The sequence below is a fragment of the Nanorana parkeri genome, unplaced genomic scaffold (genome assembly GCF_000935625.1).
Source record: "Nanorana parkeri isolate BGI_ZX_2015 unplaced genomic scaffold, ASM93562v1 scaffold295, whole genome shotgun sequence".
NCBI lineage: Eukaryota > Metazoa > Chordata > Amphibia > Anura > Dicroglossidae > Nanorana > Nanorana parkeri.
Window position 1 is genome coordinate 1,105,999 of NW_017306563.1, and position 15,969 is coordinate 1,121,967.

At 44.3% G+C, this 15,969-nt stretch overlaps 1 protein-coding gene across 1 annotated transcript in view; it reads left to right on the top strand.

Annotated features, from left to right (window-relative positions):
- Window positions 1–15,969, top strand: part of TGM2 (transglutaminase 2) — a 63,664-nt gene that overhangs the window by 14,370 nt on the left and 33,325 nt on the right. Inside the window, exons 3-4 of the mRNA XM_018557690.1 lie at window positions 4,410–4,652; window positions 6,704–6,822. Coding sequence (XP_018413192.1) covers window positions 4,410–4,652; window positions 6,704–6,822 — 362 coding nt within the window. The remainder of the gene's footprint in view (window positions 1–4,409; window positions 4,653–6,703; window positions 6,823–15,969) is intronic.

The following is a 15,969-nucleotide window of genomic DNA, read 5'->3' on the forward strand; positions in this document are numbered from 1 at the left end:
CTTGCCATGCCTGTGTCTCTGTGGAGGCAGCCATCTTGGTAGAGGCAGGGCTTTACTTACCAGCAGGGACTGGTCACAAGTATTGCCTGTCGTCTTCGATCTCACCATGTTTTATGTTACACCCTAAATATGGGTCTAACATGAAGCATGGTCAGAAACGTGACCTTAGCCTTTAAATAAGAGAAAATCATTGTTGGGCTTTATATTCACTTTAAAGAAGAACTCCAGAAAATGTGAAAATTAACCCTTGGAGGGGGCTACCCCCACACGGCAACGGTTAAGTGCTCGATTTGTCTAGGGGGTGCAAATAAAGTTGTGTTGCTGATTTGATCGTTGGTCCCGCAGTAGTCACCACTCTCGCTCTGGCGGTGGAATGTCTCTTGGCATCCTCACGTCTAATAGACCTACATTAGATGTGATGACGCCACGGTTCCTTAGACCACTGGAACCCATGGGAGAAGAGGCTGTGGGACCGGTCTAGCAGTCTGGCAGATTTGAGGATCAGGTGAGTATATCTGCTTTATTTCAGACCCTAGACCTAAACGAGCAGTTAACCCTTGCAGTGTCGGGGTAACCCCACTGCAGGGGTTAATTTTTACCTTTCCTGGGGTTCCTCTTTAATGGTGCTCATCTACCATGAAATTTGCTGGTCCTAACCTTGGCTTCAAGTAGGTAGATCTTCAACAGATCTGGCCGCATATAATAAAAATAAGTCAAGCTGAATCCTGATGTCACTCTGCTCAGCTAGCCCCGAGGGCTTGGAAATAAACGATAATTTGAACATGCTGATTACACATATCATTGATGTTCATTTATTTATTTGTGTAACAGCAAGAAAATGAGTGTTGTATCATTCCATTTCTTAATTGCCTTACCCATCCTACAAAACTAATTACTGCAATTTCTTAAACACCCCGCAGCCCACCACCTGTGACTCACTATATTTCATGCTTTTAATATCTAATAATATAATATGCAGAATAGTTTCTTTTTTTAATGCTCTTTTCTGCCTGTGGACGCCACGGGTGAGACGGATACTGTGTGCTGGGCAGCTGTCTTGGGAAATACCATTCAAAGGAATGTAGATAAAAGTTTATATTAGTTGTGTTTAGCGATTTCAACAGCTCCTCGTTCTATAAATATACCGAGATCATTGGACCTAAATCCTTTTATAAACATCTTGTCATTGGAGTTACAGTATGTGCTGCATTGGGATTATACATAAACTTGAGAAGGTGGATGATGGATCTGACCGCAAAGATTTAAACATAAACATGCATGGCCATTTCTGCCAGATGTTCCTGTTTATAGATCGTCCAAAAAAACAAGGCATTGGTCCTAACTTTGCACTTATTTAGACATCCCCCTGGCTGATCTCAGAGTGTCCACAAACACAACAGACTCTAATAAACTGGATGGGGCTGTGGTCATCTTGTGTCTTTTGGTTGACCTCTAAGGCTAGGTTCAGACCTGAGCGACACCCGGAACGCACGTCCCGGGACTGCGCGATCGTGTTCTAGTTGATTGAAATGGGGTTACATCCATACGTCAATCGCAAAAAAAAGGTACAAGTACCTTTTTTTTTTTGTGACACACGGTGCACAGATTTTTTGGTCGCAATCGTGTTCAAGTGCATGGGTGGAACTTTGTCTCGAAACCGCGCAATCCGCCCGGAGCGACTGGGGTGCCATTACAAAACGCGTGGTGGGCGACTCAGTGACCGCCCCTCAATCTGCGCAGTTTTGTGCACGATTGCCATGCGTTTAGGAGTCGCCCAGTTGTGAACCTAGCCTAAATCTGGCTGATCAAAGACATGGCTTCTCACATTGGTGTCTCTTGCCTTTTTGCTGCCTGAGGTGGCCAGGGGGTGCTGGGTTAGTGGTGGTGGAGGAGTGAGGCCACCCTCTGCAGCTCTGCATCTTCCTGCCTTGCTCGGCATCCCGTCTAGCTCCTGGCAACCACTCACCCGATCCTTCGGTCCTGTGGCAGTGATCACTCACCTCTCCCCCTCCGCCTGGCTGTGAAATGCCGCTTGGCATCCTCACGTCTAATAGACCTGTATGGCATCACGGGCCTTTAGACCAGTGGAGCCCGGGGGGAGAAGTGATTGCAGGGACCGGTCTAGCAGCCAGGGTGAGTATATCTTCTTTATTTTCACTCCTAGACCTAAACAAGTACCGCCCCACTGCAAGGGTTTGTTTCTCTAAAACCTGGGGTTCTTCTTTAAGGCTTAGGATTTCCATTAGGTTTTTATTGCTCATTGAACAGGTTTCCCATCACTTCCTGTACTTATGGTACCAGGACATGAAATTAGGGGAATCAGAATCTTGGAGACAAGAAGACACACACAGCAAAAGACCTGACAGTGATATACATATATCTAAAAAAAACGTTTACGCTGGAATTGAGCTTTGAAACTGAACTCCGGGTTCCTTTAAAATGTAACCTTGCGATGCTCTTCCCCACCCACATTGCAAGGGTTAAATGCTTGTTTTATGTAGGTTATGTAGGGGTAAGAACCTTGGCACTCCAGCTGTTGAATTACAAGTCCCATGAGGCATTGCAAGACTCTTGACAGCCACAGGCATGACTTTAGGAGGCAGAAGCATTATGAGATTTGTGGTTTTGCCACAGCTGGAGTGCCAAGGTTGCCTACCCCTTGTCTAGGGGGGATAGGAATAATTACAATACTTTGTTACATTATTTCTTGCTTCTATTGTTCACAGATCTATATACACATGGGTTACAAGAACTTTGGGCCTGATTTACTAAAGAATGAATTAAGGTGCACTGAGCTTGACTGTCAAACATTCAATAATGTGCAGGGGAATCTTAATAGAAACAGCTTCTTCTTTACCTGAATGGCCTTCAAAGTGACCAACGGTACATTGACCTTCGTTTCACAGGTCTATCAGGCCATCTAGGTGACTTATCCTGTAATCTTTGCAGTTATCCTGCAGCAGTCCAGCCAACTCACTTCCTGGTGATCTTGGAACACACCTGCTGTTGATTCTGGAAACCCCTCCTTGCTGTCTCTCATATAGAAAAAAACGAATTTTAAAAATGCTAGCACTAAGAGTTTTTCCTCAGCTACCAATCAAATTAAATTGTGCCTTCAAAGTTTGCATGTGACTGGTAATGTATGGATGCAGATAGGATTCATCTGTCCATCCAACTCTTTGATCTGGTGATCCTGAAACACACCTGATGTTGATGCGGGGACTTCCTCCTTGCTGTCTCTCATATACAGATAGCATTATTTAAAAATTCCAGTGCTATAAGGCTTTTCACAGCTACCAATCAAAAATAAATCGTGCATTGAAAGTTTGCATGTGGCTGGTGATGTATGGAAGCAGATAGAATGCACCCATCCTTTCATTACTTTTTGATCCAGTAATTCTGGAAAACGCCTGCTGATGGTGGAACACCCTCCTTGCGATCTCTCTTATACAGAAAGCCTTATTTAAAAAATACCCTAAGCACTAAGTTTTTTTTTTTTTCCTGCCACCAATCAAATTAAGTCATGGTTTGAAAGTTTGCATGTGGCTGGCGATGCATGGAAGCAGCTAGGATGCACCTGTACTTTCATGACTCTTTGATCCGGTGATCCTGAAACCCACCTCCTGTTGATGCTGGAACACCCTCCTTGCTGATAGGATGAAAACAGATCTCATGAAATACACAGGCTTAAAGGAGAACTATGGGGTTAAGGCTTTTCCCCATAGTTCTCCTTAGGGTAACGGGAGGACACAAACTAGCGTCCTCCCGTCACCCTAGGCTCAGTATACCGCGAGCTACTGAGACGCCGCAGCTGAAGCGGATCCCGACAATTATGCCTGGATCCACCCAGCTGCGTGACGGACAGCTGGCTTTGCCTATCTAGAGGCAGATCCAGCTGTACCCGCCCCCTGCCCTGTCCGTTACCGTGACTGTCTCATTGTCACAGGTCAGCTAGAACAATGAGGTGAGTGAAAAGCACTCACCTCATAGTTCTCCTTTAAAGAGGTGCATTCCTACTATCCTCCTACTGGCTCAGTGGAGCTGTGTGTGTTTTTTTTCTTTATGGGGACACAGAGTCCAGACAAAAGGTAAATTTAATCAACTTCATCACTTAAGCCAGGGGTGGGCACCACCGGTCCCTCCAGCTGTTGTGGAACTGCAAGTCTCACGAGGCATTGCAAGACTGACAGTTACAGGCATGACTCCCAGAGGCAGAGGAATGTGGGGATTTGTAGATAAAGCACAGCTGGAGGGCCAGAGTTTCCCACCCCAGACTTAAGCATAGGTAAAATGTTAACTGGATAGCATTTGTATCTCACTGAAAGCATTCACTTGCTGCCTGCAGATGCTTTTTGAGTATTCTGAAATATACTTTATTCCTTTATTAATTAAGATTTTCTGTATCCCAGGTCCACAACCATCCGAGGAATCTGGCACAGAAGCTCACTTTAAGGTCACAGAAGCTCTGGAGAATGGAGTATGGAGTGCTGCAGTGGTCAGCAGTGAGGGTGACTCCATTGTTCTTTCCATCTGCTCCCCACCCAACGCCCGCATTGGACATTACAGCCTCACCTTGGAGACCTCTAACGGATCAGAGGAGAATAGCTGCAATGTTGGGGAATTCTATCTGATTTTTAACCCCTGGTGCCCAGGTAAGTGAGTGAAGATCAGATTGACAAGCAGGAAACTTTTGGGTGATTTACATTACACACCAAAGGCACATTTTACAGTAACATGCCAAGTTTTCATCATTTACAAAAAAAAACATCTAAATGGCAAATTCATTTTTGGGGTTGGTGCATTTAGTTCCTCTTTGGTTGTATTGGCAACATGCATGCCAGTGTTTGCAAAATTGTTGGTGGATTGGTAAAGGGTTTTGTGGCCTTCTATGTGCACTCATACCAGGGATCCTTTTGCTGGTGGCAACTTGCCAACGATAATGTTGAGAGAGCATTGAAAACTCTCAGCTACCTCTATGGCACTGCTTCCATGCTGGCCAACCATTGCTGTTCCCTTATTGGGGAACGAGAATCTGCAGGAAGCAACTGTGGCAGTTGAGGCGAACGTTTGGCAGTTTAGTCTCATAGGGACCAAACAGCAGAGAGTGAACAGCCAAATGCTGCCGTGCACCATTCAGCTCGTTCATTCTGTTCGCTACCTCAGAGGTAGCAAACAGAATGAAATATGACATGTAAACAAAAGAAAAAAAAAAAAGACGTGGGGTCCCCCTCCCAAATCATACCAGACTCTTTAGATCTGGTAGGAATGTTAGGGGGAACCCTTAAAAAATGGTCAAAATAAAAAACCTGGGGTCCCCCCTAAAATTCCCAACCAGACCCTTAATCCGGGGCACTGACCTGGTACAAGCGAGTGCCCCCCCACCCTCTGCACCATACCAGGCTACACACCCTCACCATTGAGAGGGTGCTTTTCCAGGGGGGACCCCTGGAAAAGTACCTTATCCCCATGCCAATGGGGACAAGTCCCTCTTCCCCACAATCCTAGCCCGGTGGTTGTGGGGGTCAGCGGGCAGGGGGACTTATTTGCATCTGGATACCCCCTTTCATAAAGGGGGCTCCCCCTTGTGCATAAGTAAGGGGTACTTGTATTTGACTCCTACTTATTCCCTAAGGGGTTAAAGATAAGGTAAATAAAGACACCAGACTTTTGGAAAAAAAAACTCCTTTAATTGAACAAAAAACACACACAATTTTTGACAATTCTTATTTAGAAACCTCCTCCCAACATAACAATCCACAGGTCATTCACAATAACCAATGGGCGCCGACTCGTCAAAATAAAAGAAAGCCAGCGGGACCCAACCGCTCCTGACGGACTCCCGACGGATCCTGACGCTAAATAAGCTATTTGACACTTGCCGGCAGAATGTAAACAGATGAGCCCGTGCTGATGTCAATGCAGGCTCCGCATATCTGTTTTCATTTTGCCGACACCTGTCAAATTGCTCTTGAAAGATCCCGGCCGAATAAAAACAGATGGGTGGAGCAACGCCGTGATGTCACGACTGGCTCCACCCACTGTTTACATGTCATTTGAGTACAGTGGGCTGTCATGGCATGAAAGCAAATAGACTGCGAGGACCAGGTGACTATATCTTCTGTATTCCAGCTCCTAGAGAAAATACATGAGTAGTTAACCCTTTTAGTGTGCGAGGGTAGCCCCACTGTAAGTGTTAACTTTTTAAATAACTGGAGTTCTTCTTTAAGTTTCCATTGTGGTACATTTTTTATTAATCAAAAGAATCTTCACCAGGTCAACAGGTAACTGGAAATAACTCATGGAGGGGAAAATCAGCTTGGTGACTTCCTGCCTACGTTTCATGAAACTCTAAAACTAACAATAGTAATATTTCCAACCGTGCGGCTGGTGTTATTTTTCAGTGTTTTTATATAAAAAGATATTTTATTTCTTTGTAAGGTAGATAAAAATGTGTTTCACTAGCAGCTGCCGTCTGTATTACTTACAGTAAATGTGCACTGTAGCGAGATTATTCTCACATCTGTTCTTCACTCCCACAAGTTCCCATTCGATTTATTTTAAGCCTGTTGATTTGTTTGACATTTGTGTTGAGGTCAGTGTAACGTGAATGATGCCAGGGTCCTACATTTATTGTTGAGGTCAGTGTAACCTGAATGATGCCAGGGTCCTACATTTATTGTAACTCTTATCTCCTTTTTCTTAGAGGACTCTGTATACCTAAAGGACGAAGATGAACGGGTGGAATATGTTCATTGTCAGTACGGGGTCATCTTTCAAGGCTCAAAAGACTCAATTGACCCTGTTCCTTGGAACTTTGGACAGGTACATCATCATTCCTGGCATGCTTTTTTTTTTTCATGCTGCAAAAAAAAGGGGGATATCAGGAAAAAGGCGAGTCCTTGCTTTGATTGTGAGTTCTTAAAGGGGTTCTAAAGCCTCCGTTTTTTTTGCCTATATCTACTGTAGATATAGGCATAGGCATAGATATAGGCAAAAAGTTTTTTCAAAAACCCCCCCGCCTTAAACTTGCCTCGTTATCGCTGCGCGCTCCCGCGTCGAGAATCCGGAAGTGCTCGTGTAGTCGCAAAGGATCTTGGGGCGGGCGCATGCGCAGTTCGTATTCTCGGCCGGGAGGCGAGCAGAGACGCAAGGTAAGTCTATGGACGCACGCACCCGCATGCAGACAACGCTGGATCGGAAGTGCCTGCAAGCAGAGAGGAGTCAGCGCTGGATCGGAGAGCCGCCGCACCACTGGAGGGACAGATGAAAACATCAGAAAAAAGAAGAAGATCGGATTAAGAGACATCATTTAAGGTAAGTGCTAACATTAACATGGGGGGGAATTTTTTTTTTAACTTTAATGTCACTTTAAAGTAGGTTTGTTTTTTTACTAGTTTGTAATCTGCAATTTTTTGTGCCTTTAAGATTCATTGAGGTGCCATTCACAATGGATGGAACTGCAACTAACTAATGTGATATAATGCATTGTGGTAAAGTGCACGTTACTGAAACGTACCAAAATGGACAGGTGTGAATGGTCGAAGTTTGTCGAGACGGATGGTGCTCCCAAGTGTCCCTATTAGAAGAATTCCTCTCTATTCCTTTTATGGTGACAACTATGACTGCTGCATTTTCGGTCATTTTTTGACCATGTTTAACCCTAGCTAGGTTGCTAGGACACAGGCAGTCCTGGGTTCAGTTTGCTTGAAAGTTTGCTGAATCCGCATTTCTGGCTGGGTTTAATGAACATCCAAGCGAACCAAACCCAGCCACATTTGGCTCATCACTAGCGGGGGCATAGACAGCAATAAAAGCTTAGGGGGTCCTAATCCTGCCCTACACTATCCAAAAGTGAAAGAAAAGTATTTTCTATAGAAACACTTTAAGATCCTCATCCTTTGTCTTAGTTGTAGTCTGTAGGACTCGTGTTCTTCTAGTGACAGTTGTGCCCCTTCTGAGGTTCCTTATCTCCCCAACACAGACTGCTAAATCCCTCCTCTGACCTTCCTCCTGTTTTCAGCGCTTTCTCAGGACACCTCGCGCTGTGCTGTATACATCAGGGACATTTAGACATTGGTGTCTTGCCATGTTAAGAGAAAACTATTCTTAATTCCATAAAAGGTTTTGGATAATCACATTGGGCTTACTGAATGAGATAGCAATTCCTCACTGAGATGCCTAGCTGTTATTTCATTGTCTGTTTTCCTGACTTTTTCCAGAGCGCAGAGAAGCACATTAAAGTGTAGCAACTTGTTAACTCTTTAGAATCAATAATTCTCTGACCTTACGACTGTAAAAAAGGAATCTATTTAAGGATACAGCATATTCACTGTGTAATCACTGGTCCTTAAAGTGTATGTAAAGGCAAGTTTTTTTTATTTAGTTTTACACATAGTAGGTCAGGTCATCTGTCAAGCTTTTATTGCTGTCACTGCTAAGGAGATCCACCTTTCCATTTGTCCTGGTGACCTTTGTTACTGAGACAGAAGAGAGAAAAATCTTGAGTTGTCACCAGAGCAGGAGGTGATGGGAAAATCCTACAATGGGGACCCCTGTTCCTGTACAAACTCTCTAAGATGGAAATTCCCTTCATTTTCAAAAGATTTCTTCTCATTTCCTGTTCCCTGGACACGGGCAGTAAAAAAATACCCTGCCTTAAGCTGTATTCAGCTGGAGCTAAATTGATGCAAAGCCGTGAAAACAGTTTTTCAGCTATTACACCATCCAAGTGTTTTTTGTTTTGTTTTTTTGAGAATGTGGCCCCACCCCCAGGTTTTGTCACTTTTCCCTGGAGGTTGAGGCATTATCTAAAGATTCTAGGGAGTTACACAATCCTGTGGCTATGTGAACTAGAGAAACAATGAGAGGAGTTGCTCAACTGTAGTTGCAGGAGAGCCACTGTGTGGGTCGTTGGAGGAGAGCTACATTGTAACTACTGCATAAGAGAAGGAAAGGGGTTAGAAACCGTGAGCCATGGCTGGCTTTGCACACACCACTGCTTCTTTTATGACTTGCAGTTGGAAGGTGTCCACCCTGGGCATTGCCGCCAGCCTGGCTGTAACCATAGAATCTGGTTCCAACTCTGGCATTTGCCTGAAACCACCAGTCTGGCCCTCTCTACTGTAGGTGGCTTCTAAACAATCAAGTTGATCTGCTGTAAATGTACAGGATTGGCAGTGAATATTCATCCATGGGGCCATTTTCTACATTGTTAGGAGTACTTGATGGAGATCTTGCCCCCAACCCTGCCACCCCAAGCACTCAGAGTTGACTGGGCTACAGGGACCACAACTGCTGCTCCGACTGGTCAGACTGACCCAACCGTGGTTGTCAGTACTACAACTGAAAATACTTTGCCCGCTGCTCCTGTTATGGAACCTGGCTACATTATGGCTTCCCACAGCCATAGCCTGCAAAGATGACTGGTTGAACCAAGACAAGGAACCTGCCCTGTCTCTGAAGGGTCGGAACTGGGATGACCCCCTGGAAATCAATCCCTTAGAACTGTGGGTTGATATGCGGACCAACCAGGAGGCCGGGGGGGATGGAGAGGATGCTGTCCTGTGATGCTAAGCTTGTTGAGTATTTGGTTCCTCCTCTTTGGTCAGAAATGGACTATGGGGGCATTCCACTTAACGCTGAGTCAAAGGAAAAGACCAGAGAGCCCCACTGCAATCAGCTAGTCCTCCAAAAAAAAAAAAAGGATAGCATTAGATTTGCTAGTACAAAGGTCACCAGACTCTCCAGTACTACCAGGAAATGGACACCCTACAGAGCTTCCAAAACTGCATCTTCCCCTGCAGAGGATACTTGATTGAAGGGTTGCTCAGAAATATGCAGTGTCCTTAGGTTCCCAAGCCAGTAATGGAGAAGATAGAAGCTGAAAGGGAGGAATAGTACGCTGAAGCACTTTTTGGGAGTTTTTAGGGGTGCCACAGTCTTACTGAAAGGTGGGACTTTCTGCAGTTTATGGAGCTACAATTAACAGGTGTCTTCCCGCCTGCAGTTATGGCTGGCATATCTACACTGACAAAGTAGTAATGAGAGAGCCCGGGCTCAGAGTTGTTATATATTAGGTTAACTGTGAACGTGGAGGGAAGGCTTCCAACATTGCCTTAAATTGGTGAGATGACTGAAAGTCTACAGTCATCAGAGACAAGGTCAGCTAAGGAAGATGGTTAGAAAAAAAAAAGAGAGACTGGTTCATGTGCAACAGTGCAAGTGTGACAATGTGTTGTCTGTACAGTATTAAGTAAGAGCCCTCAGTCATACTGAAGGGAGACTTGGAGATATGTATAAAGCACCCCTGGTAATAGAGTGGGTAGGGGCAAGAGGGTCGGGTTATGAAAAATGTACGTCTTTCCATGGCCAGCCAACAGGAGTTTTATTGCCAATGGGGAAGTGTATAAATATTTGGGTTGACCATGTAATGGGGAAAACTGGTCTCAAGATGAAGGGGAGAAACCCTCCTGATAGGAGTGTGTTCCAGGAAAGCTGTGTGAAGCTGGAGCGTTGAAGGAAGACTGGTAACTTATCTGGTAGAAAGGATATAGCCATCTGCTCACCAGTGAAGGTTCTGCAAGATATAGAAAGATGCTCCCAGCGTCCACATTCTGCTGGGAGTGGAGCCTGTTGTGCTGTGGGTATCTGCTGTAGCCTTATCCCACTTTTTAATGGAACTGAATAAACTGTGACCCACAAAAGTGACTGGCACCCAATGATTTGCACCCCCACTACATGCCAAGAAGGCAGCCTTGAAGTGAAATGCTAGCCCACCAAACTACCTGGGGGGCCTCCACCACTGCCTAGGGGTAAGGGGGTGCTACAGAGGGCAAACCCTTCCCTAAACTATCCAAAACTAAAAGTTTTGGATTTACATACACTTTAAGGTAGCGATAATTGGGCAGTTATTGACATCAGGATACAGTCCGTGTACCCATCACACTCAGAGCTGCTGCTCCAAAAATGGAAGGTGGGTGCAGCAGGTATAAAAAATATAAGTAAAGGATGGACACCGGCACTCCATATAAGTAAAGGATGGACACTCCAAAGCAAGTTCAGTATGTGTTTATTAACGTACTAGTTGCAAGTAGAACACTCTAAACCAGTGCTCCCCAACCTTTTTATCGCCGCGGACCGGTCAACGTTTGATAATTTTACTGCGGCCCGCTGAGGGGGGGACGTTGATTGTTTATATTTTAGATTGGAATCACCTGTCCCGATAAATCCATATTTCAAGTAGGACTCATGGTATTGTCTGTTAAAAGTTACATGTTTCTTTGATGTCGAAGGCACTTCTTCTGTCTCTTCACTGGGCCTTTTCTTTTTCCAAGGAAACTTTCTAACGACGTCTGTTTCGTACTCATTGTTGCTTATTTGTGGGTTAAATTTGAGCAAACACAATATACACGTACACCAAGTACTGTTAAACATGAGAAAGTACCGGTGAACAGAGAGAAGAGCGATACACACCTTCTCTTTACCAAAGCTATAACGCCACTGCCGCTTGCAGCCGCTCAGCTCCAGACGGCATCTAAAACAGCCCCGATATCACGATATTTTGCGCATGCGCGGTATTGGTGCGGCTTTAGGTGACGTCTCTCAGCTCCCGGTTAACCTCTCATCCTGGAAAGTCGTACAAACCCGAGAGAAATACACCAAAGTAAATAAAATGGAAATAATTTAATGTTCCCTGGGCGGCCCGGTACCATTTGATCCACGGACCGGTACCGGTCCGCGGGCCCGGGGGTTGGGGACCACTGCTCTAAACAACGTTTCAGGGTCTCACAGGATCCCCTTCATCAGGCAAACAAGTGATAAATGCAAGTGAAGCACAGGAATCTATATACACACCATTCATTCGTGACATGTGCGGCTTCCCCCATCTCTGACGACATGGCTTCCACCAGATGGCATTCTCTGATGGGTCATTGGCTGGGAGCAGGTCTGGTACCTTTGACAGTGGCTGACCACTCCTCCGTTGCTGCCTAATGGCTGTTACACTAACTGTCAGTGGTTTTTGTAACTCTAGATCCTTGCATCTTGATGATTGCTGCACACATGGCTGGTAATAGAACATTCCCTATATATGCACTGTTTATCTATTTACCTGCAATCTTGTTGCCAATATCCTGCTACATGATTACTGTATTTTGAATGTTTTTGAAGGGAATGTGATGTCATGATGATGTCAGTGAGACTTTTGGATTGGTTCACAATCACTGTTGGTGTGTATACAGATTCCTGTGTTTCACTTGCATTTATCACTTGCTTGCCTAATGAAGGGGATCCTGTGAGACCCCGAAACGTTGTTTAGAGTGTTCTACTTGCAACTAGTACGTTAATAAACACATACTGAACTTGCTTTGGAGTGCCGGTGTCCATCCTTTAGTTATTGACATCAGCCACCTAGGTTGGCACTTAGTATTAAGGAAATTTGGCTATTGGTGTGAAGGTAGGCTATGACTGGTTATTGGAAGTAAACATAACAGTTTTTTTGGCAAAAGAGACTTGCAAATTCACTCCAAGAACACGCCATCTTCTGCTCAGCTTGTGTAAAATGCTAGGAATGGAGTTGGGTGCCCGGGACAATGTAAGCCCCATTACATGCACAGGAGTTACATGCTCAGAGGCAGCCCAGTGACCAAAGAGAAAGACAATGTCTTCCATGAAGACATCTTCAAATAACAAAATAGTGATAAGTGGGGACTCAGAAGTAGCAGCGGATGGCAGTTGCAGGAATGGTCTCTAACAGCCTAGATTGGTCAGCCCTGGAGGAGGGCACACACGTAAGGTAAGTGTGCCATTAAGTGCAAATGGCTGTGCCTACTTGCAAATTATGACAAGAGCGCACCTTTCACTTTCAACTTTACTTCTGCTTTAAGGAAACCTCTACTCAGGAATATGGGGCTGTCATTGATTGACTTCCTTCTGATAATGTTAGTTGTCTGGCTGTCTCTAGTTTCAGTACTTTAAAACACTGATCTGGAACAAGTATGCAGATCCAAAAAGCCAATGTAAGAGCAGAACCCTTGAAGAAGTCCCCACTAACCACTATTTTGTTATTTGAAGATGTCTTCATTGAAACATTTCCCATAACCTCCATTTTCCTTTTCAACCTTTCACTGCCCTCGAACTATACAATATTTTTTTACATTGGGATTGTGTAAGAGAAGTGGTCAGACGTAGACCTACTAGGGGAGTTTCTGAGTGTTACAAGCTGTGTAAACAAGGAAAGAGGTCATGTCTCAATTAAGTACGTTAAGCACTCGTACGTTCTTGTGTACAGAAATACAGAATGTTTCCCTGTATATTAACAGAAACTGAAAGGTTCTTTATGCAGTGACTGTCGGTTACAAAGAACAGGATTTTACTGGCAGTCTCTCTACTTGAGGAATTAGAAAATTGCAAATGTTTAACAACCAGTTAGGCATACACATAGTCTTGTAAGTTGATTTACTGAGATCCTGTGAGTATTCAACAATGGGAGCTGCCATAGCTGTTTTTGAAGTGACCCCATTGCCAGACCATTTATCATCAAAAATCTTCCCGTAATGTTATGTGTGCATTCAACGTATATATTGTGCAAGCTTTTTTTTAAAGGAGAACTATGAGGTGAGTGCTTTTCACTCACCTCATGGTTCTAGCCGACCTGTGACAATGAGACTGTCACAGGTCGGCTCAGTAGATCGGGAGGTGAGCGAACATGTACCGGCGTTCGCTCACCTCTCGATCCTGTCACGGCTCTCTGCCGACAGGGGAGGGGCTGGATTCCCCGCTCCGGTCCGCCAGCGCTGACAGGCGGAACAGACGGGGGAGGGGGCGGGTACAGCTGGCTCTGCCTCTAGATAGGCAGAGCCAGCTGTCAGTCACGCAGCTGGGCGGATCCCGGCACAATTGTCGGGATCCGCTTCAGCTGCGGCGTCTCAGTATACCGTGAGCTACAGCTCGCGGTACACTGAGCCTAGGGTGACGGGAGGGCGCTAGTTTGTGTCCTCCCGTTACTCTAAGAAGAACTATGGGGAAAAGCCTTAACCCCATAGTTCTCCTTTAAATGTAGAAACCTCCTCTGTGTAAACAAAAGCCTTGAACCTGGGTGCCTCCATCTTGGATGTGATGTCACCAGTGCCTAGCAGACTCAGAGCTGTCACTTAACTGGCACGCTATAATATTCCCTTTGCTTATCCCCTGGCAGGCACTCCCAGAAGAGGACAGGGCTATGATGTGCCTAGAGGGAGCGGGATGTACTAGGGAATTGACTTTTCTTGAAGTGGTCAGATTTCCTGGCAAGTTTAAAAGGTACATTGCAAGTAAATTAGAAAAAGTCATTTGAAAGTAGAAGCGCTGCAAGCAAGCATTTTAAAAAAAATAAAATTATTTTATTCTCCAATTTACATTCAAAGGTAAACAGACAAGGGGCCAAAGTGCCCATCATAAAATCAGTGGACGCAGCCACTGTGAACATAAAAACGGTAGATAGAAAAAGATGCCCATCAAGTATAAAGCATTGACTCGTGTGAGTATGTGGCATCAACCATCGGGTGCCTTGTAGATGTCCACATTGGACGCTTATATTACTGGGTAGGCACAAGTGTATATACTCAAGCAAGCATTTTTAACACTTACTTTTTCTGTACCTCTATCTGCAAAATTTGTTAACAGGGCCTGTTTAAAGTGAATCATATAACAAAAAATGTCCACTTATTAGGAATCAGCAGGGCACATATTCGCGTTGTCAAATGAAATTTGTATGTAAAACCATAACTATTGCTTGCCTGTTACTTTACTGTTAACTGTTACCCCCAAGCTTTATGCCTGAATCACTTGGTCACATCATTAGGGACTGCAGAGAGTCTAAAGTTTCAAATGGACAGATCTGGCTTGGTAGATTTCCAGTGAAAAAAATCAGCAAGGCACACCATTGTGCAGCAGTGCTAAGGAGGAAGCAGAACTTGCTTACTGTATGTAACCAGCAGATATGGATGCTCCATTTACATATATAATTCGGTCTATGTTTATAATAAACCTTTAAAACCTAAACACCCAAGAATATTTTCATTACATAGGTTGCAAAAAAGACACGTCCATCAAGTTCAGCCATTAATAAAAATGTGCATTTTCTGTTTCTAACACAGTACCACAGAGTTGTTCCAGATTAAACTGATCACACTTTCATATATAGCTAAACTATAAACAAATAAATAATAGAACTTTTTAAAAAATTCTAGACGGCATAAAGGATGATGTAAAACTTCTATAAGGTTTTTGTTGCAGTCTCTGTTCCTACTGGATACATTTCTTTTCCTGTCCTGATGATACCCCCTCCCCTTATTTCATACATGGTGTCACGGGAAGTGATAGGGTCTCTGTAATAGGGTCACAGACAGCAATACAAACCTGATATTTGTAGTTTTGGCTTTTCATACACTATCAAATCTTAAAAATAAATCATCTCGAGTTGGAATTTTAGTGTGCAAGCTCCATTCTAATTCTTGCTTTACAAGCATGCAACCAGTAAGCTCTAACTCAGAGGTCCTTAAACTTTCTAAACAGAGGTCAAGTTCACTGTGCCTCAAATCTCATTGGAGCCAGACTGTGGCCAGCGGGAGTAGAAAATACCCTAGCGTCAGTGGAAGTAAACAATGGTTGGTGAGCAGCAAAATTATCTAGAGCAGGGGTGGCAAACTCAAATTCATCGGGGGCCGCATCAGCAGTATGGTTACCCTCAAAGGGCCGGTTGTATAGGACTATGCATCTACTCTTTATTATCATAAATAGTTGCCTCCACATTCAGTTGCTACTGGTTTTAATAATAATTTAAGTAATAACACTCTCTTCCCTCCTCTTCCTTAGCAGCGGGGGAGGGGCGGCGATTTGCATATGAATGAGCAGCGATATTTACATATGAATGGACCGTGGTTTATTGATATGCAAATTACCGCTGCCCATTCATATGTTAATTAGGGTTGC